The sequence below is a fragment of the Monodelphis domestica genome, chromosome 3 (genome assembly GCF_027887165.1).
Source record: "Monodelphis domestica isolate mMonDom1 chromosome 3, mMonDom1.pri, whole genome shotgun sequence".
NCBI lineage: Eukaryota > Metazoa > Chordata > Mammalia > Didelphimorphia > Didelphidae > Monodelphis > Monodelphis domestica.
In genome coordinates this window covers 173,962,592-173,985,179 of record NC_077229.1, presented here as the reverse complement: position 1 = coordinate 173,985,179, position 22,588 = coordinate 173,962,592, and the positions used below count along the sequence as shown (strand labels likewise).

Here is a 22,588-nt window from a genome sequence, read left to right as displayed (position 1 = left end):
GGTAATTTGGTTAAAATTTTAGTAAAAGCATAAATTAATTTTGGTAGTATTTCATTTTTAATTATATTGCCTACCCGTGAGAACTAAATATTCCTCCAGCTATTTAAGTTACCCTTTATTTCTTTAAGGAACACTTCTATTTGAATCTATGTAAATGGTGTGTTTTTTAGTAAGTCGATCCTCAGATAATTTAGGGCATTTTGTAGTTACTTTGAATGAAATTTCTCTTTGTACTAACAATTCTTGTGTTTTGTTATTATCATATTTTCAGGCCATTAATTTTATCTCAACATCTTTTCTGTTTCTCTAGGATTTTCCAAGTGAACTATCATGTCAACAAATAGAAATAGTTTTATCTCCTTACCTATTTTTATATCTTGAATGTTTTGTTCTTGTCTTGTTGTTGAGATTTTTCTTAACAAAGATACTAATGTGGTCTGCCAGCTCATTTTGCAGATTAGGAAACTGAGTCACAGTATTATGTGACTTGCCCAGAGTCACATAGCTAGTAAGTGTTTGGGGCTGGATTTGAACTCAGGCCTTCCTGACTCCAGGCCTATACTCTGTACCATATAATGATCTGTAAAGGATGTATTAACTTTCTGCCTTTTACATTTGTTTGCAATTGTATTTGTAAATCCTACAAAAGACACAATGAGATTAAATATGAAAGTATTTAAAAGAATACACACATAAGTCAAAGAATCAATCACAGTAACAAGTATGTAAAAGAAAAAGGGCTGAAGAATGAGGCATGTGAAAAATGTCCTGTGGAGAGGAGAAAACTAAGTATCCATGTGCCATGGGTTTACCATCACAGTGCTAGGCTCGCCCTTTTAGACTTTTTCTACCACTGCCTTGTAGATCTTGCCTCCTTTGTCCATTGTGCCTCATTCCTAGAACAGTGCTACTTAGCTGAAAACGTCAGAGATAACACTGCCTCCAGGTGGGACTTCTACTCCACCACTGATCTATTCCCTTTTTTTATTGGCCTTTTTTCTAAATTTGTCTGACAATCTTCATGTTCATGCTTTCCCACCAAGCAGAATTTTCTGGCACCAAATCCTCCAGGCCACATTCAGTGCAAGTTCGTCATCTCCCTTCATAGACAATCTCTATTCTTCCATGAAAACATTCATCAGTGAAAACCTCTCCTACCACCAAAGGAAGGCCCAACTCCTTTCCTCCTTTTTTCAATTCTTTCCTCATGTGTGAAGTTTCCCTTCCTCTTTCATTTGCTATCCCATAGGCTCTTCTTTCTAATACAGCAGGGGTCATCTTCCCTTCATATCTAGCCCTATATTTGTTCCTGGCATGTGGCACATTCCTCTATCTCTGTTTCTGCCCCCTTTCAAATATCCTCTCATATTGTATTATAGTACCACAAAAACAAAACAAAAGAAAAAAACCCAGACCTACCTCTTTACTATTATCTCCACGGGATTTCTGCCTTCTCTCCTTTGTGTACATTTAAGAAGTTTCTTACTGATCACTCTGTCCTTGGTGGCTACATTTTATTTATTTCTCTTGCATTTTTGTTTGAGATGTTTAAGAAGCAAGTAATCTCTTAGTTCTGTTTTCCTTCCTAGAAATTTTGAAACTGCTTTTTTATTATTGAACATTGGTATTTTTTTCATTTATGGTTAAGTTCAGATTTGCACAGTATGCCACCTTCATCTGCAGCTTTAGTTTCTTTGCTGTTCAGAATACATTATTCCATTCACTCCTACATTTTCTGGTGGGTACAAAATAGTCTTGCATTATTCAAATTTACTTTCCTTTGCATTTGAAGGTCCCTGATTGTTTACAAAAAAAAAAAAACAACTTAATGGTTCCAAAATGAATTGTTAAATTTAACCACTATGTGTCTTGGAATTTGCAGCCTTGAGTTTTTTCCTGGAGCTCTGAATTCTTTAAATTGGTATTTCATTTTCTGCTTTCAGAAGTTCTGGGCAGTTTTCTTCTATTTTTTCATGCATTATGGTATTAAGGTCTTTCATCCTTGGGGGCAGCTGGGTAGCTCAGTGGATTGAGAGCTAGGCCTAGAGATGGGAGGTCCTAGGTTCAAATCTGGCCTTCCCAGCTGTGTGACCCTGGGCAAGTCACTTGACCCCCATTGCCTAGCCCTTACCACTCTTCTGCCTTGGAGCCAATACACAGTATTGATTCCAAGATGGAAGGTAAGGGTTTAAAAAAAAAAAAGATCTTTCATCCTGTCATGTTGTTCAGGGAAATCCACGCTCCTTAGGTTTCTCTATCTAGCTGTTCTTCAAGATGAGTATATTTTGCTTGCATAATGATCATATTTTTTCTTGATGTTTTTGCTTTTTGCTTCTCTTCTCAAAATTTTCTTCAATTCTCTGTTTACATTTCACCTATTCTCTTTTTTAAAAATTAAATTAACTTTTTTATTATTTTATTTATTTTTTTAATTTTAGTGACAAATTTCTACATTAAGTTTTCTAAAGTTATGTCCAATGTTGTCTCCCTCCTTTCTTCCCTCCTCTCTCAGGAGCTGACAAGCAATTTAATCTGGGTTGTACATGTATTATCACACAAAACATTTCTATATTATGCATTTTTGTAAGAGAATAATCTTACAGAATCAAAACTCCAAAACATAAACCCAAATAAATAAATGGTAAATAATTTGTTTTCACCTGCATTTATGTTCCAACAGTTACTTCTCTGGAGTTTTAGATAGCATTCTCTTTCATAAGATCTTAGAATTGTCCTGGGTTGTTGTATTGCTGTTAGTAGCAAAATCTTAACACATTTGATCATCCCACAATATTGCAATTACTGTGTATAATCATCTCCTGGTTCTACTTATTTCACTCTGCATCAGTTCATGGAGGCCTTTCCAGCTCTTTCTGAAATCATCCTGTTCATCACTCCTTACAGCACATTAGTATTCCAGCACTGTCATACACCACATTTTGTTCAGCCATTCCCCATTGAATGGACATCCCTTCAGTTTCCAATTCTATGCCACCACAAAAAGAGGAGCTATAAATATTTTTTTGCAAACAGGTCCTTTCCCTTTTTTTTTTTAAACTGTGGAATATAGACCCAGTAGTGATATTTACCAGATTAAAAGGCATGCATTCTTTTATAGTGCTTTGGGCCTATTGTCCTTTTTTGTTTCCTTGGTGAAGCTTGTCATTGCAGATTCCAGTTTTTCTTCTCTGCTCATTATTTTTGCTCCACTGGGTATAACTTCTGCTTTCATAATTGTCATTTTTCTTTTGTTTCCACTCATAAGCAGTGTATTATAGTTCTTTGCTTTCTTCACACTCTACAGGGTTTTCTGTCTCATCATGTGTTCGATCATTTTCCCTTTTTGAAATAATCATAGATTCATTCATATTTCCTATTATGTTTTCCTCTATTGATTTATCTGCTTTGATTCTGCATTTTTGAGTTTTTTTCTTCCTGAGATTTTTGGTAATTTGATCTTTTTTTCCCCTCCTATTTGCTTTCTAAGTCTTGCTCCCTCTAATGGTGGTTTCCTTAGGGGTTGGATTTCAAGTTCTTCCTAACCAACCTCAGTAGTGACTTTCAGACTGTACGGCTTGGCCCCAGTTGGATGCTGGGCTCTTCTTCTACTCAAGCTTGATGCGCATTGCATCTTTATGTCCTTCACCCTCTCCCCTAAATAATCAGGGTAGCCCATTCCCAATTTATCTGGTGTTGTCTGCCTTTACACTGTCAGGATTGTTTTGCTAGTGCTTCAAGGTTATCTCCTCCGGCACAACTGTAGTGCTGTTGATTTGGAGTTGTGACCTCCAGTAGGATTTTGCTCCCAAAGATCAGCTGCTTTGGCACTGCCTGAGCAAACCTCTTCATCCTGGAACTAGTGTCTCCACAGCACAGGAAAGAGGTGCTGTAGGCTCAGATTTTGTGCCTCCTTATTTGGGAGTTGAAGAGGAGTGCTCAGTCAGCTTAAGTTGTCTTATCAGTGTATGTTTTTTGTTTGTTTTTTAACTTTTTGGATTTTGGGTGCCCCAGACTACTACAGAGATAGCTGATGCCTTATCTTTCATGCATAATTTCTGTTCTGGAGAAGCTTAAGAAGTTGCAAGGATCAGAGAAGATGCTTAAACCTTTTGATGCTAAAGTTACCCAGAAATCTCCTTACTGGTTCTTATAAAAAAGATTAGTGTGAAGGATAAAATCATCCCTAATTGACTTAATCTCATTGGTTCACTTTAATTTTTTTATGTTTTCAAAATTAGTTTTCAGATGATGATAAAGAAAAGGAAGACATGCCTCTTCAGAGTTCTGCATCTGGAAAATCTAAAAAGAAGAAAAAGAAAAAGAAGAAGCAAGGTGAAGAAACTAACTCTCCTGCACAGGTAACCTGGGTATGGTATTTCCAAATTAGTCTCTGACTTCTAATATGAAGTTATCTTTCAGAGGTGAATAGAATAGAGGCCAGCAGAGCAGAAGCCATAGAAAATGGACCATCAATTAAGGAAGACATATTTGACCTTGAGCAAGTCACTGAAAAAAGATTACACTGTAGAAATGTTGACAAGTAGTAATAACATTTGCTTTATTTTAATAAAATTGTTTAGTTATCAAGGAGCTGAACTCTGGGTAGAAAAAAAAATAAAGGCTTTGAGTTAGTTGCCTTGTCATGTTCTCTGACCTTACTTACTTACAAGGTAATCTCAGGCCTTAGGCATTGCTTTTTTACAGAATCCAGCTTGTTTGGTATTTTAGATACACAGATTCATGCAGCAAAAGTAGCTCTTTGTCATCACCCTTTGCCCTCTGTCTTTTTGCTTTACAACTACCATTGACAGACAAATAATTGTTTCCTCTATTTAAAAAATAGTATAACTCCCCATAAGTAATGTGATACTTTGGAATATTTTTATTACTAAAGAATAGGTCAGGTTTCTATAGAATCATGAAGTTTATTTGCATTTATATTCAGATGAACAGAATGGCATACTGTATTGCCTTCTTTGGATTTTGTTTCCTGAAGTATTTTTTTTCCCAGATCTACACCTATATATTTGTGACTGTACAGTTCATTTCCAGAATATTAAAGCTGACTCTCTTATTTTTTTCAAATATATTACATTTGCCTTTATTAGTAAATAAGCAAGTGTAAATGTACGCAAGCAGTAGAGAAACAGCATAAGGGTTAAGCGACCGACCACCCAAGTAGTCAGAAAGACCAGATGTTCTTGATGCTGACCTGTAAAATTCTTACCTTCTCATGCCTCTGGACATTCTAAAACTGTGTTGCCTATTTGTATTGATAAGAAAATGCACCCATCCATCCCTTCCTATCACATTGCATACATCAGTGAATTAGCAGTTCTAATTCACTCCATATACTTTCTTCCTTCCTCCTTCTTCCCCCTTCTCCCTCCCCCGCCCCCAGCTCTATTTATACATTATAGGCATTTAGAATGGTTCAGTTACAATGGAAATTTTATGGGACTTCAGCTTGATCATAAAATATTATTTTTTCCCAATAATAGTAATGCAAGGGGGTAGTACTTATTAGTACAATTGATTAGACTTGAACTGAATGAAATATCAATTATGAGACTTGCTATTTCAAATTCTTATTTAATAATTTTGGGAAACAGACTTCTAACAATTCCAGCTATCTAGAACAGGTAAAATCTCATAGAGTACAGGGGAAATGACTATTCCTAAGCTCAAAAGTTTACTCTTTCTAAAGCAGCAGTTACTAGTCAGCCTGTGGGCTGCAGGCGCCAATCAGCCAGGTGGTAAAGTAGTTAGTACACTGGGCTTGGGATTAGGAAGACCTGAGTTCAGATTCACTCTGAAACACTTCCTAAGTATGTGACCCTTTTAATCGCTGTCTGCCTCAGTTTCCTTATCTGTAAATGGGAGTAATATTAGTGCCTGTATCCCAGGAAGGTTGTGAAGATAAAATACATAAAACATTTTGCAAAAAAAGTGCTGTGTAGAAATGCAGTCACTTTTTTTAAATCAATTTTTTAATCAATTATTAATCTTATTAATATCATCATTAATACTAATACTATCAACATTCTATTTAAGCCATTTGGATGTTTTTCCTCTGCAGGATATGGAAGAATTAGAGAAAGAGTTTAGGGAAGATGTCCCAATGGAGACCTCTAAAGTACATCCAAAACAGAAAAAAGCTCTTTCTTTGAAGACCATGAGCACTAGTGATCCACCTGAAGTACTCATCAAAAGTAGCCAGGTAATTTTCTGTTATTTATGAACCAGAGCAAGCCTTGTAGACTCAAAAATTGAAGTGAAAGATAAACTGTAGTAGTTCAGAGGAAATTCAACTTGTAACCTCAGCAAGTTTGCAGACATTTGGTTAGCATGACCACAGTTCATTTCCAGCTGCCAAGGCACCCCCCCCTCCCTTTTTTTTTTTAATCAAATCTAATTATATTTTAAATTGGATTTTCAAGACATATTTTTTGAAAGGTACTGATAATTCGGCTAGTGGTTTTGTGGGGAGGCGGGAGCAAGAGAACAATATTTTATTAAAGGAAAAGATTGGAATACTCATGAGACAATAGTACCAAGGCTGCATATGGCCCTTTCACAGAAGTGTCTGAGATCAGATTTGAACCTAGGACCTCCTGTCTCTAGGCCTGCTCTCAATCCACTGAGATACCCAGCTCCTCCCCCATCCCCTGATCCCCCATTGGGTCTTTTTAGACCTCTGGTTTTCTATCAGGACCCATTAAATGTTTTAAGGAATGAGTTCTCACTTAAATTGAGTCTTAAAAAATTTTTTTTTTTTTAGTTAATGATGACTGAAAATAATGTTCTACTTACATAACTTAGGGAGTACTTTAGAGGGCAATGCTCTTCTTTCGAGTAAAGACTTCTTCCTAAATTACTTTAAAACTAATTAAAAAGCAGTAAATTCTTGGGGTTCTTAGTTTTTGAATTCCACATATGTTTTGATTTAGAGGCAAGCCATCTCAACATTTGTAGGTTTAACAACATTATTAAATAGTTATTTAGCATTTGTCATCTGAGATACATTAGTATTTTTATTTAACAATTCACTGTCAGAGACTATGTGTTATTTTTTAATATAAAGACTTTCCTTAGATTTAAATTTCTGACATTAGGATCTTTGAAAAAGAACTAATTTGTGTATGTCGCTTAAAGGACAAGAATAAGTTTGCTCTCTGCTTTTATTGATAAACTAATCATTGCATCTTTGTTTAGATCAATTACCAATATAAATTATTAAGAAAGTCCTCTGTACAAAATTAAATGTTTAAACACAAGAAAACCTTTGTAAAACTTTGTATTTCAAAATAGCCTGTTAAGACTCTTCCACTTGCTGTTTCTACCGAGCCATCTATAATTTTATCACAAAATGAATCTGACAAGATCCCTTCCCAAGTGCCCCAGACGCTACAAGAAACAGCTGTTTCCAAGCCTAATCTTAAGCAGAATAGTGTGCCTCCTTCCCAGAGTGAGTAACCCTTCAAGGGGATGGGATGTTGGTGGGGGAGGGGAAGGAAGGGGAGGAGTCAAGAACAGAGTTCCTTCATGTACCAAATTTTCAATAACATTTTCAAGTGTGTACTGGTTTGGGAACTTGATAGGAAGAGTTAGATTGTCAATAAGATTCAAATCATAGCAACACTGGTTTCCTTTGTCCTTAATTTTAGTAGATGAGAGTTGACCAGGTTTATGGGATTCTTACTGAGAACTTATTCTTTGATCCTCTTGAAGACTCTCACTTGGTATATATGACCCAATATGAGAAGAATTTTCTTAAGTGAATGCCCAAAAAGATCACCAATTCTTGGCAGTTATTGGTTAAGACAGAGGTCATATTAAAACTATTAAAGTAATTCTCATAGAGACAAACACTTCTAATTATTAGGGAATAGTTTTGTCACACTTTGATTTCTTCGTGGTAGTGGATAGATGGGTATTGCAAAACATATTAACATGCAAAAGTACAGGTTTTCTTAGTCCATTGAATAATTAATTATTTGAAATAGTTTTAGTATTAGAAGTTGCACTGCTTATTTCCATTGAACTGGAACCAGTTAGTATACTTGAACAACTAGAAAAAAATCTTTTTAATAGCAGAAATATAGTAGGGGAAATGGAATATTGGAAACTTAGTAGCACCTAAAAATTGAACATCCATTTGGTAAAAACTGTCACCAAAAAATTCATTAAAGAGGAATTTATTTTATTTTATATTATTGTAACTCATGGTATAGAGGTACCACCTTTCCTAAGTTTCTTCCCTTTTTTTTGCCACTCTTCTAGCCAAGTCTGAAGCTAGCTGGGAATCTCCCAAACAAATAAAAAAGAAGAAAAAAGCTAGACGAGAAACGTGAATGTTTTATCCTGAATTGGACATGTGTTGTGCAGACACTGTCTTGAAGATTATGCTGTTTATGCAATAATTTGTGAACATGTACAGAATTTTATATAAATTTCAACTGATTTTTAAAGACAAAACTGCTGTGAATGCAACCATCATTAAAATGGAATCAAAGGAAAGTTAATTTGTGAAATTAAGAGCTCAGCAGAACAAGCTACATTGCTGGAAGACGCTTAGGAGTCTCTTTCAATTTTATGAACTATCTCAATTTAAGAATATAGATCTCCTGGTTTTACAACAGTGCCCTGTTTACAACAGATTGTGTTCTGTTTCACCTGCAGCTAAAGACTAGAGAAGTGATTAGAGAAAGGGTGGGCTATAAAATAGTAGGTATTTCTTGCATCTTTGGTTCACAGGTTGTCTACCATTTGAATTTGCTTCACATGTAAATCAAAGTGCTTTGATTAATTGCATAATCTTCCATATCTTACATATTTTTTGGTAGAAGTGTGTATTAAAGGAGTCACAAATGCAAATACAAAAGTCATTGTTATTTGTGTAGCTAAAGTCTTTATGGCTTAGTTGACAGTTACAGAAAAATCTTTCAATTAAAAGATCAGAAATGCAATTGACACTTGTATGGTTCATGAAGTTATTTTTGATAGTCTTAAATTACTTGAATTGTTCAAAGTGCAGTATATTTTTAATTCTATTGCAAAAACTCAACTATGTGTATATGGTCTTACTTGTTTTTGTTGTTTCCTTATAGAAGTTCATGCTCATGTTTAATTGCTCATTTTTAATGATGTGAACTCTTTTAGAGTCAAAATCTTATTCCTTTTTTCCCTTTCTCAAACAATTATTTTTACCAGCTGTTCTCTTTGTTCTAAAATGTCTTTTGACTTTAAAATTGAAATCATTCACACACTAGTTATACAAGACATCCAAGTTTTGATAGAGAATGGGAGACTAAAATCAGACAGCTTTAATTGACATTGTCAAGAACTCCAGTTATCAGGAATACATTTTTTTACTGCCTTAACCTGTAGTGTGTAGAATATGCATCTAAATTTCTTGAGGGGGAATTAGTGTTTTTATAAGAATTTTCATGTAAGTATTACAGTTGTAGTTAAATAAGGAACATTTCCCACTTGAAACTGTATTGATTAAAATGATGTGTGAAATGTCCCATTTTCAGGCACTGTGTAATTATATTGTAATGAACTGGCAGGTATCTTTGTATCTATAAATAGTGCATGCTTGGCCATGTACACTGTAAATAGCCTTTACCAAATGTGTTTGACAAGGACCATAATTAACATCCCTTAGTGAATTGTAATCAAGGAAAAAAAAAAGCCATGAATTATTTGATGCGATTGGCTTCATTGTTTTTATGTGCTCAGAGAAATTGTTTGTAACAGCTGTAACCAATGGTACTGATCCAACCATCCAATATCATCTTGATTTTACTTGACTGCAGTTTAGTAGTTTTGACTTACGAATGCTAGAAAGGGTGGAGAAACAAAATTACTTTAGTTTTGTTGAAGATTGGCTTTTATGACTGAACCTCTTTCCTAATAGTGATTACTAACTTTTATACAGGTGTTAACATCTGTTTCAGGAACATGGCAGTATGTTTACATGTTCAGAGTTTTGTTTAATTCAGTGACATTTCTAAGTTGATTTGTTTAAATAAATTGAGCAAATGATAGCTTTGTTTTGTTTTATTTTGCTTTATGGGAGTAAATAATAGCTAATGTGATAATGGTTTTTTAAAATTATCTTTGGTTAACTTTAAATTTAATATTTTCTCAAAAACTCAAGGATCCTGGTTTATCTGCCAGAACTTTTTACAGTTGGTGGGGCAAGAGGCAAGGTGGGGGGTGGGGATGGGGTGGGGAGAGGAAGGAGGCATGTATTTTAGAAATGTGCCAAAAGGTCTTTGTTTAAAAGATGTCAGTTATCAAAGTGTAAACATCATTTCTGGTAATAAATATATGTCATTCTTTTAGGCACTCATCTAATGGATTTTATTTTAGAGTCTAATTAGTTCTGTGTTTGTATGTAGATACTGCAGAGCAATATTTAAGTCCACACTTTATTTTCTTAATTAAAATATCTGTTAACACAGCCTGAAATGTTTGAGGAAATCTAAATTTTTTTTTTACCCAATACTTCCATTTTGACTTTATTATGATTTGATGATTTTGAAGTTTTTGTGTAAATTCAGTGTATACATAGAAACTGCTTTCAAAGAGACTTAAAAGAATGCTGTCGTGTAAGATGTTTTGCTTGTTATCAATAAAACATCCTCCTTTTTCCCCTTCCTTTTTTTTGTTTTGTTTTGGTTTTTTTTTTAAGCCAGTTTCTCAAAGAACAAATTTTCCCTACCCAGAAAAATTCTCTCTGATATTATTATTGTTAGAACGTGGTCTGAGTGACATTTATTGCATCTGTTTTCTTTTGTTGATGGGGTTGAAGTTATTCATATGTGCTTTCTCTCCTAACCATTTTTTCATTCAGAATAATTTATGTTTTAAAAGAATTTCAGTACGAAGTCTCGTAGACAGTGGAATAGCTCTTGGATAGGAAATGATTTGTTGAAAGTGATAATATTTAGAAAGACTGACTCTGTACTAATCCACTGGGTAAATCATACTTCAGTTTCCACACAGGCTTATAGGTCAAGTTCAGGCCATTTAAGTACTGAGATGTCAGAAAGAAAATAGATATGAGAACATAAATGTACCAGAACCAGAATGCATAAACTTGTTATCAGACGTTAGCCTTAATGTATGTAGCATTTACAAGTCCTTCTGTAGGTTGCTGGCACTTCTGTATCAGGGTCCACCTCTTAAAGGGTAAAATATGGACTTTCCTGAAATGTGCTTAGATGGAGACAGGTTACAGTTCCCATGCCTCCTTTGGGAACTTCACCCTATCACCACAACTGCATACTTAGATGCTGCCATGTACCATAAAGCACAAACTGGAAGTTGATGTTCTACAGTTAAGAAAAATCTTGAAAAAAAGGAGTGGGTACACTGGCAGCTGACAGGTACCAGAAATCCCCCATCTCCTGCTCACACCAGCTACTGCTGACCAGCAAAGATCTCCTCAACCCCCATTCCTGCCTGTTGGCTGCTGTTCAGAGTAGCAGGTGATGGGCAGCAGAAATGCCCCAGCTCCCAGTGGTAATAGACAGGCGCTGGGGAATTTCTGCCACCTGTCAGCTCTGCTTTCAGCGGCAGAGCTAAGGGAAGCCTTGATGTCTGTCAGCTTTTGCTGAGAGCAGCAATGGGGTCTGGACTTCATCCTCTATGGTAAGTATAGATTGGAACCTCAGTTTTATGCAAAAGGATTTAAATATGGTGCTAGATTAACTTGTGCCCTGAAAAAATGTTAATCTGGAGTAAATGCTCTTACTATTAATTTTTAGTAGTCTAGGAAATCAGTGTAGTGTAAGGTATTCATAGTATCTTTTTCTTTCCTCCTTAAAATGTCAACTAAAAGGACTTTCTTTAGTAGAAAGTTTAATTTTAAAAGAATTTACGTATTGCCTAGATAGCTTTTAAAATGTGGAATGTTTAGGTAAATATTTTTTTTTCTAAACATAAGACTTTACCTAAACATAAGCTCTGAAGGAAAAGAGAAACTATATCTCCTAATGGACTGTAGTTTTATTTCAGAATGCAAAACATATAGTTCCCCTTTAGATGGTCACAGAGTAACTCTTTAATATGTTAATAGACTCATTCAGTAGTATCCCCAACACTTGGCATACTGCTTAACACATAACACTAAATGTTTTTTCATTGATTTCATTCAGTCATTCAGCTCAGTTTTCTAGCCTGTAAAGATCTTTTGGGGTCCTAGCTGTCATCTTCCTGCCCCTCAGCAGATATCTGGTTTGCCATGCCAGAGATCTTCTTGCAAGTTGACTTGGAACCACTAATTGACTACATTTTGAGCATTTGTTGCCGTTCTGCCAACTCAGAAATGTATCTAAGTTCAATCACCTGGCCCAGACTTTCTTTTCAAAAGAAAAAGCCTTTAAGGAAGCATTTTCTACCAAATTTTTTTTAATGGTTGGCAAATAGGAAGTCCTCTTGGATCATGCCTTCTGTATTTATGCTTACTTGAAGTTTGTCCCCAGCACAAATCTCAGTGTAATCCAGTGGCTTATTGTCTTCAATACAATTTCAGACTCCTCCATAAGGACTTCTGGGAATCTGATGTATGCCTGATGGTAGAAAATAGTTTGTTATGAGAAATTTTTGTAGGTCTGCTTCCAAAGTAGTATCTTGCATTTTGGTTTATTTGTTTCATTCCTGTACAATTCTTTCTTTATGATCTCATGTGGGAATTTTCTTGGCAAAGATCAGAGTGGTTTTCCATTTACTTCTCTACCTCATTTCACAGATGGAGAAATTAAATTATCCTTTCTTCTCTGCCCCAACCCCTTTCCTCCCCTCTCCAACCTATCCCCCCTACCCCCACCTCTTATTCCTCTGCTCCTCTTTTTTTTTTAATTATATAATATTTTATTTGATCATTTCCAAGCATTATTTGTTAAAGACAAAGATTATTTTCTTTTCCTCCCCTCCACCCCCCATAGCCGACGCGTGATTCCACTGGGTATCACATGTGTTGTGTTCTTGATTTGAACCCATTGCCATGTTGTTAATATTTGCATTAGAGTTTCGTTTAGAGTCTCTCCTTTGTCCCCTCAACCCTTTAGTCAGGCAGTTGCTTTTCCTCGGTGTTTCTACTCCCACAGTTTATCCTCTGCTTATGAATAGTGTTTTTTTCTCCTAGATCCCTGCAGATTGTTCAGGGACATTACACCGCCCCTAATGGAGAAGTCCATTACGTTCGATTATACCACAGTGTATTAGTCTCTGTGTACAATGTTCTCCTAGTTCTGCTCCTTTCGCTCTGCATCACTTCCTGGAGGTTGTTCCAGTCTCCATGGAATTCCTCCACTTTATTATTCCTTTGAGCACAATAGGATTCCATCACCAACATATACCACAATTTGTTCAGCCATTCCCCAATTGAAGGGCATCCCCTCATTTTCCAATTTTTGGCCACCACAAAGAGCGCAGCTATGAATATTTTTGTACAAGTCTTTTTCCTTATTATCTCTTTGGGGTACAAACCCAGCAGTGCTATGGCTGGATCAAAGGGTAGACATTCTTTTATCGCCCTTTGGGCATAGTTCCAAATTGCCCTCCAGAATGGTTGGATCAATTCACAACTCCACCAGCAATGCATTAATGTCCCTACTTTGCCACATCCCCTCCAGCATTCATTACTTTCCTTTGCTATCATGTTAGCCAATCTGCTAGGTGTGAGGTGATACCTCAGAGTTGTTTTGATTTGCATCTCTCTGATTATAAGAGATTTAGAACACTTCTTCATGTGCTTATTAATAGTTTTGATTTCTTTATCTGAGAACTGCCTATCCATGTCCCTTGCCCATTTATCAATTGGAGAATGGCTTGGTTTTTTGTACAATTGATTTAGCTCTTTATAAATTTGAGTAATTAAACCTTTGTCAGAGGTTTCTATGAAGATTTTTTCCCAATTTGTTGTTTCCCTTCTGATTTTAGTTACATTGGTTTTGTTTGTACAAAAGCTTTTTAATTTGATGTAGTCAAAATTATTTATTTTACTTTTTGTGATTCTTTCTATGTCTTGCTTGGTTCCTCTGCTCCTCATGCCCCTGCCCTAGCCCCTTTCCCTGCCAAACCTATTTCTCTCCCCCTTCTCCCCTCAACCTGGAAGTTTTACAGTGACTACCAAGATCACAGCCAAGAAATGGTTGAGAGGTTCAATTTGAATTCATGAAAATGGGTCTTCCCTTTTTTTTTTTAATTTTAAATTTTATTTTTAAAAATATTTCTCCGTGTTTACATCCCTCATTTTCTTTCCCTCCCCCCTCACACTGGGTTGTACAAATGTTATCAGGATTCTTATTTCCATATTCATTTTTACCATAGAACTGAAACTCCAAATCATATCCATATAAACAAGTGATAAGCAACGAGTCATAACTTTTTCTTTTGCATTTCTACTCCCATACTTCTTTCTTTTAATGTGGATAGCATTCTTTCTCATAAGCCCCTCAGGAATATCCTGGATCATTACACTGGAGAGTTCCACAGAGTTTCACTTTCAGTATACAATGTTCTCTTGGTTCTGCTCATTTCACTCTACATCAGTTCCTCGAGGTCTTTCCAGGTCACATGAAGTTCCTCCAGTTCTTTATCACTCCTTACAGCACAATAGTATTCCATCACCATCAGATACCACAATTTATTCAGCCATTCTCAAGTTGAGGGACTCCCCCTCATTTTTCAATTTGTGGCCACCACAAAGTGGTACAAAGTACAGCTAAGAATAGAAAATGGATCTTCCTGACTCCAAACTTAGGATTGTATCTACTGAGCCACCTTGATGCCCCAGTGTCTCCCATAAATGCCTCAACAATTATTAAATACTATGAAAGATAAGAGAGATCCTTGTTTGACCTTGTAATTATTAATAATGGGCAAGAGACAGAGGCATGTGCATACTAAGGTTGCTTGCCTCTTATCAGAGGGAATCCCAGTGTAAGACTCATACTGAAAGAGGATTCTATGTGCATGATGAGGTCCTTCTAGTGCTATTCTTTGCATGTGACAATAGGCCCAGCTTTGATAATTACAAAGCATCCTGGTTTAACGAAGTTCCAGCTTAATGCTAAGCAGAAAAATCTAGAGGGCCCCTTTTGGTGGCCAGTTTAAAAAATGTTTTTTGTCTAGATTATGATAGACCCTTAGATAAATAACCCCTACAGTTCATCCACACATACATAAGGATAGTGACTAGATCTATAATTTCATTAATACCAGAAATTCCCAAATAATGAAAAACTACTAATGCAGGTCATCACCTCTCCATCTAGAGCCCTGAGAAGTTAAGTAACTTACTTGTGGTCACATGGCTGAAATTCAAGCCTGGCCAGCTCTGTCTACTCTTCACAGTGGAAACTTCTTGTCTTTCATTCTCATTTTGAATGTTATTACAGCAGACTATGTATTGGGCCCTGGGATACACTGCCCTTAAGACATTGTAATTCCCTTTTAAGGTCCTCAATACTCAGAGACAGTGGACCATCTTTTTTAATGTTATAGTCTATTTTTAATATTTAACATAGTAATCTGAACATTTCTTTGGCTTAGAAATAAAAATGAGTTTCATTTGAGGATAATGGAAGTAAATATAGTGTGTGTTAACCAACTGAAAAAAAACAAAGAAGGAAGTATGAAGATTTAGCATAATGAGTATCATTAAGGAAATAGGTGAGAGAGATTGCCCCACTGGTATTGCCTAAACACATTATCAGCATTACCAAAATTGCACCCATCCACATTGAGCTAATTCCTCTGGCCTTGAGAAGCAAGCTATCAATCATTTAATTATGTAGTTAATAAATATTTTGGTCACCAGCTGGTGCCTTCCTCAGACCACTGGCCTCATCATTAGTGACAAGCACAAGGATTTTCCCAGGGCTGCAGTACTGCCCACTCGTCACCAGGAGGCGCTTAGTCCACACAAATGTAATCTTCCTCCCACCTGCCTGAACTCTCCCAGGCTTGTGGACAGTGTGACACCTAGGAAAATTCTTATGTGACCTGCACTTCCCTTTCTGCAGAAAGGAACATGTTAAATAATTTTTGTCATCTATGTACAATTTACAGGAGGCAACTTTTGGGAAACTGGCCACCAAAAGGGGCCCTCTAGATTTTTCTGTTTAGCATTTAGCTGGAGATAGAACTTAATAAATGCCCAATAAAAGTCACTCCTATATAGTCTACATTTAGGTCATGTAGTATGGATCCTGGGACAAAATTTACCAAAGTACCAAAATCAGTTCTGAGCTGATAATATGCTTCCCCTCTTTAAAGGTCTCTTCTCATTTCCATCCAACTGAGCAGTCACAGGACTTTCATGTTTATTTGTAATGTGTGAGTGATTAATGGAGACACAAGCAACTGGAAATGACAGCCTTATTGCTGCTTTACCCCAGCTAGGCTCCTAGGCTCTCATAAGCCTTTGCTGTACCTTCTTAACCTGCTCCCACCGCCACAGTGGTTGCCTTAGTGAGGATCCACTCTTTCTCCTGCTCCCTCTCACTTTCCAGCTCCTCTATGTTTTGTCTTCTATTAGGATGTTAGCTCCTCTTGAGGGTCAGGGAGGTCTTGTTTTCATTTTCCTAGTGCTTGGCACATAGTAAGTGCTTAATAAATATCCATGTATACATGTATATATCTTTCTATTATCTGTGCATGCATGTATCTGTGTGCATGTATATGTATATTTGTACCTACCTATGCATCCATCATCTATATGTATGTATACATGTATATATCCATCCATGTATGTATGTATCATCTATCTGGAATAAAGGTAGTGGAATATTGCTCTAAGTATTTTTAATGTGTGCTTATCACTGACATTCATTAAACTTTAATTTACGCCATGCCAGGTAGTAAGAATACAAAAAGCAAAAATACAAAAACAGCCCCTGCCCTTAAGGAGGGGACTAATGGTGGAAAAAACAAACAAGCATAGACAAGATACAGAGTAGAAAGATGGCAGCTTCAGATGGGGGAGTTTCAAATGGCCAAGGGAAATAGGAAGGTCTACAGAAAGTGGTATATAACTCAAGTGTTGAAAGAAGCCAAAATGAGAGAGCATTCTTAGCCAGGACAGAGGATGGAGATGGGAGATGAAGCAACATGTTTGAGAAGCAGCAAATAAACCAGTTTGTGGGAGAGATTGAAGCATGAGATGAATGGAAAGGTAAAAACCAGCAAGATTGTAAAGAGCCCTGGATGCCAGAGGACTTTATACATCCTGAAGGCGAAAGGAAATACCTGAGAGATGTGATAAGTCTTGTGTTTTAAGCATTTCTTCTGTGGTCAGAGAAGTAGTTACCATACCATATCTGGTATCTACTTTGTCCTTTTTTTTTTTATGTTTTAGAGGGGTTTTTTTGTTTTTTTTTTTATTATTAGTCAATTTAGAACATTTCTTGGTTACAAGAAATTCTTTCTTGTGTTCTTTCCCTCCCACCCTTCCCATAGCCGACACACAATTTCACATGTGTCCTTGATCAGAACCTATTTTCATGTTGTTGATGTTTGCACTAGGATGTTCACTCAGAGTCTACATTGAGCCCTTTTTTTTTAGAAGGGATCATACTAATGCTTTTTATTGGGGGAGAATTTAGACATAAATCATACTTAACTTGCTTTAGATATTCCCCCCCAAAATTCCAAGATATGAACATCTTTAAACTTAATGCCATGATGAATTTGTTCTATATGGCAACCCAAGACATTCTCAAGTGTCAAGATTTGAGATGTTCTCAAAATATCATTCATTATAGAATCTAGGAAGGACCTTAGAGGCCATTTAGTTCAATTCATTCATTTTACAGATGAGGAAGTTGAGGTCTAGGGAGATTTAGTTATTTGCCTAAGGTCAAACAAGTACTCAGTATCAGAAATGAAATTGGAATTTATGTCTTCTGACTCCAGAACCAGAGTTCTTTCCATATTACCCTGATTCCTTTTCGATTATTTGGGATCAGGCTCTCCCAGGATTGAATCTGGCCTATATTAGTGTAGAAATGGAGCTCCTTTTCTGGGAAGGACTCTCCCTTGGGGTTGGGAGGCATAAGTGACCTAGGAGCAAAACTATATGGAGAAAGATGAAGGACTTACCTTTGCTGGGCATCTCTGCATCCTTCCCTCCTAAAAATCAGTGATGGCAGCAACAGCTTGGAAAGCAAGGTTGCTCTTTGGCTCACCTTGTACATTTTATTGTGAGCTCCCTGCAATTTGGGTCATGATAGTAAAGCATAGGATATCTCTTTGACCTAAAAGTGATGCCATAATGGACTTATCCTATATTGCAACCCAAGACATTCTCAAATGTTTACACATTTGAGATGTTCTCAAATATCATACATATTTGATGAGAGATTGGTCAATGAGAGCCCCATTGTGAGAACAAGAGCCATTACAATAGTATTTGATTTTATTTTGGTAAATATCATTTTTAAAATTTTGTGTTCCAGATACATTCCCTCCAGCTCCTCCCTTTCCCCCCATTGAGAAGGCAAACAATGTAATTACCCATACAATGGTATTTTTTTTTTCACAGTGGCCAATATGATATGGTTTTCTTGTTTAGAAATCTGAATGCCGGGGACAGCTGGGTAGTTCAGTGAATGGAGAAACAAGAGGTCCTACGTTCAAATCCGACCTCAGACACTTCCGAGCTGTGTGACCCTGGACAAGTCAAACCCCCATTGCCTAGCCCTTACCACTCTTCTGCCTTGGAACCAATACACAGTATTGATTCCAAGATGGAAGGTAACGGTTTGAATGCTGATCAGGCTTCTATATTTCTGCAAAGGACAAACAAAAGAAATGATCTTTAACTGGCAGGAGAAAGTAATTAGGTTAGGAAGAACTTCCCAGCAGACTGACATATAAGTTGCCAACTAATTCATCAGATTTTTGGATCCCTTCCCATTCATTCCCCTAAAGGTACATATTAGAGTGCTGGCTTAGATCCCAAACTAAATCTGCAGACATCTCGGGGAATGGAAGATCAAATTGCTGAGGTCAGAGTAGCCAGCTCTATCCAGTGCCTGGGATACGGTTGCCTTTTGCATTCACTGTAACCACTGGTATACATCCCAAAGTGATGTTAGACCTAAGAAGATGATAGCAACATCTTTGACCCAGGGATCCCAGTGTTGGGTATGTAACCCAGAGAGAGAAAGCAAATTTCCTTATGCATATAAATGCTCCTGGCTCTCAATCCACTGAGCTGCCCCCTGGAAATGACTTTAAAGAGGAAGCAGTACCATCTGCTTCCCCTCCTAAGGACTGTGGGACTTTTTCATCTGACTTGAAGCTGAGACTTGTATTAAGTGAAGTTTTTATTAGAATGTGAGCTCCTTGAAAGGAATTGTCTTAGTGTTTTGCACAGAATAAGTACTTAATAAATACTTTATTCATTAATTTCTTTTATTAGTGATTTGGAAGAAATCTTGAGAACTGCTTATTCATATTTTTATGGCATTTATTGGGGAAAGATCTTGGTTATATTTGTGTGTCCATACACACATAAAATGACTACAACAATATAAATGGAAGTAATAACAACCATAAAACAATTTGAAGTGATGCTGCAAAATTGAAAAGAATAAGCATGGTCTCAAAGAAGAACTGTAAGAAGACATCTCTGCTTGCTCCTTTGCAGAAGTGGGAGTTTTGTGGGTGTGAAATATTTAATTTATTTTTGGAGTTTTTCAATGCACTAATTTTTCTCTTCACACACACACACACACACACACCAAATACCATTCCCAAATAGAGAAGTAGGCAAAGAATGCATGGTAGTTCTCCACTCCAGGTATTTTTTGGATACCATACCCTTACCTGAGGAATCTGACATAATGATATTTTCCCCACTCAACTGGTTCCCTTCTTATCCTAGATTCTATTTGGGCAATTTTTTCAATTTTGTGGATTTAAAATTATATCTTTTGTCTTTTGTAATCATCTCTCTACCTTCTTTGACTAATAATATGCCTCCTCCTCATAGCTATGGAAGATATAGGATCTGCTGTCTTTCAAATTTTGGGTTGTGATTATCAATATTATTCAATATTTTTAATTTATTGTGAAATGCATAAGATATTCTAAGCCTAAGTCCTGCCAGATGCTTACTAGTTTTCACAACAGTTCTTATCAATTATGGAATTCTTTCATAAGCAGTTTATAGATAACACACGTTCCTATAGCACTTTTAAGTTTTGGAAAGCATTTTCCTCATCTGCGTGAGGTTGGTAATTTAAGTATTATTTATCCCTCTGTTTACAGATGAGGTGATACCAAGAGGTTGTGGCTTGCTTGTGATCACACATCTAATAAGTATCAGAATCAGGATTTGAATCTGTCTCCTCACTTCAATTCCCATTTTCTTTTCACTACACCAAACTGAGATTCTACATGTTCAGAGATAGAAGAAGCTTACCATTGACCTTAGCCTCTGGCCTGGAGAAGGTAGAAGTCAAATTGAAGAAGGTAAAAGAGCTGGATTACAAGAATATTCCAAGGCTAGGATTTGATTGGGGAGCAAGAGATTCACATATAGAGGAGAGTGTAAAGTTGAATTGATTCATCAAGGAGAGATAAAGGGAGAGGAAGAGTGTAGGATTGATGGAAACAATCAAAGGGTGGAAAGATTGGATGTCATGGTGTATAGGAGGAGCTCAGGACAGATCAAGCCCACTGAGGAAAGCAGCTATGCTTCCTGAGATTGCTGGCAAGGTTCCAATCTCTCACCCAAAGGTGCTGCTGCTCTTGGCCAGAAGTCATCATTAAACCCTGAGTCTCCCCTCACTCTGAAGAGCAAAGAAGTCTTTGTAACATCATGACTGAGAGTACCAGACCTGCCTTTCCCCAAGAACAGATTAGCAATCCATTTCTCAACATGCATATGTCTGTAATAGCAACCCTGGTAACGTTCTTGTGTGAAGTCATTTTCATAAGCATCATCCTGAGCGAAAGTAACATCCCCAAAGAATGTTGTAATGCTTAAGATTTTACTCTGTATAAGTCTTTCTTTGTCATAATAAACAAAGATCATAGCCCCCAGTCATGGTACCATGATTCTTCCCTTTGGTCTTCTCAGATATGCTGGCCCTTTTCACTCTCTCTCCATAGCCACACATGATGCTCTACACACGACTCCCACAACGGAGCAATGCAATGATCCAGGACAATCCAGGGGGACTCATGAGAAAGAACTGTGGGAGTAGTAACACAGAAGGAAGACATTTGATTTTTCAATTGTTTATATGGGTATTAGATGTGGGATTTTGGTTTTTAAAAGATTATTACAAACATGAATAATTTAGAAATAGGTATTGAGTGATAATATATGTATAATGCAGTGGAACTGCTTGTCAACTCTGGGAGTGGGGAGGGGAAAAAGAAGGGAGAGAACATGGATCATGTAACCATGGAAAATACTTAAATTAAAATTTAATAAATAATATTTTTTTATTTCCTCAATTGCATGTAATAAATTTTTTCATTATATACATTTTCCAAAATTATAAGATTCAAATTGACCTCTCCATCCCTTCCCTCCCCTGTCCCTGAGATAGTAATCAGTCAATTTGATGTAGATTGTCATGTGTGATCAGGCAAAACATTCTTCCATATTGGTCATTATTTTTTTTTTAAACCCTTGCCTTCCATCTTGGAATCAATACTGTGTATTGGCTCCAAGGCAGAAGAGTGGTAAGGGCTAGGCAATGGGGGTCAAGTGACTTGCCCAGGATCACACAACTGGGAAGTGTCTGAGGCCAGATCGAACCTAGGACCTCCCATCTCTAGGCCTGGCTCTCAATCCACTGAGCTACCCAGCTGCCCCCCATATTGGTCATTATTGTGAGAGTATCTCTTACAAAACCCAAACCCCCAAATAAAATGAGCTAGTATTGTGTGGGATGAAATAAAATGACTACCCAGCCAAATTACAATTACAAACCTGGAGTTAGAGAGCGGATAGTAGAAGATGCAGTCTTTATTCTTACTCAAGTAAGGAGATATGCCCTAATGGTGATACCCAACGCCTGGGTGCAAATGTAAGCATTTTGTAGATTCCTGATATAAAACCCCCGCCCCTCTCTGTCTGATGCCCCATGGTCTGGGGACCAAACACTATCTAGGTGCAAAAGTACCCAATTAGGAAACAAGTTACATAGCATGCGCTTCATCAGGAGTTCCCACCAGGTTGGGGGAAGTTATGGAACCCCAGTCATGTCCTCAGGAGGGACTCCTCTGGCTCCTAAAGGTCAGAGAAGAGAAGAAAAAATAAGGAGGTAGGGTAGTCTGATGGTTTTCTTCCCTGAGATAAGAAAGCCCCCAACTCACTGGCCCTGTGGGAATAACGAAATGTCCTTGAGGTCTCATTCTGAAATCCTAAACAGTCTTTCTTTCATTCCCTAATGCGGGTCTAGGATGGAGGTCCACCCTGAGAAGAACAAATTAATTCAGACTCCAGCGGTTCTTTCTCAAGGTGGATAGTACTCCTCGTCAAAAGCCCTTCAGAATTGTAATTGGTAACTTGGTGGTCCCGTCCGCCGCTCTGGGCGACAGATCC

At 37.0% G+C, this 22,588-nt stretch overlaps 1 protein-coding gene and 1 non-coding gene across 5 annotated transcripts in view; both read left to right on the top strand.

Annotated features, from left to right (window-relative positions):
• Positions 1 to 10,668, top strand: part of MTDH (metadherin) — a 68,503-nt gene extending 57,835 nt beyond the window's left edge. For all 4 annotated transcript variants that reach the window (XM_056823291.1, XM_056823290.1, XM_056823289.1 and 1 more), the window contains 4 exons: positions 4,239 to 4,358; positions 6,080 to 6,220; positions 7,312 to 7,468; positions 8,284 to 10,668. In XM_056823291.1, the coding sequence (XP_056679269.1) occupies positions 4,239 to 4,358; positions 6,080 to 6,220; positions 7,312 to 7,468; positions 8,284 to 8,354 (489 nt within the window). In that variant the 3' untranslated portion in view covers positions 8,355 to 10,668. The remainder of the gene's footprint in view (positions 1 to 4,238; positions 4,359 to 6,079; positions 6,221 to 7,311; positions 7,469 to 8,283) is intronic.
• Positions 10,669 to 11,510: 842 nt separating this feature from the next.
• On the top strand, positions 11,511 to 11,567 carry MIR7293 (microRNA mir-7293). Its single transcript, NR_127496.1, has one exon. It is a non-coding gene; the product is annotated as a microRNA mir-7293 (primary transcript).
• Positions 11,568 to 22,588: the final 11,021 nt, after the last annotated feature.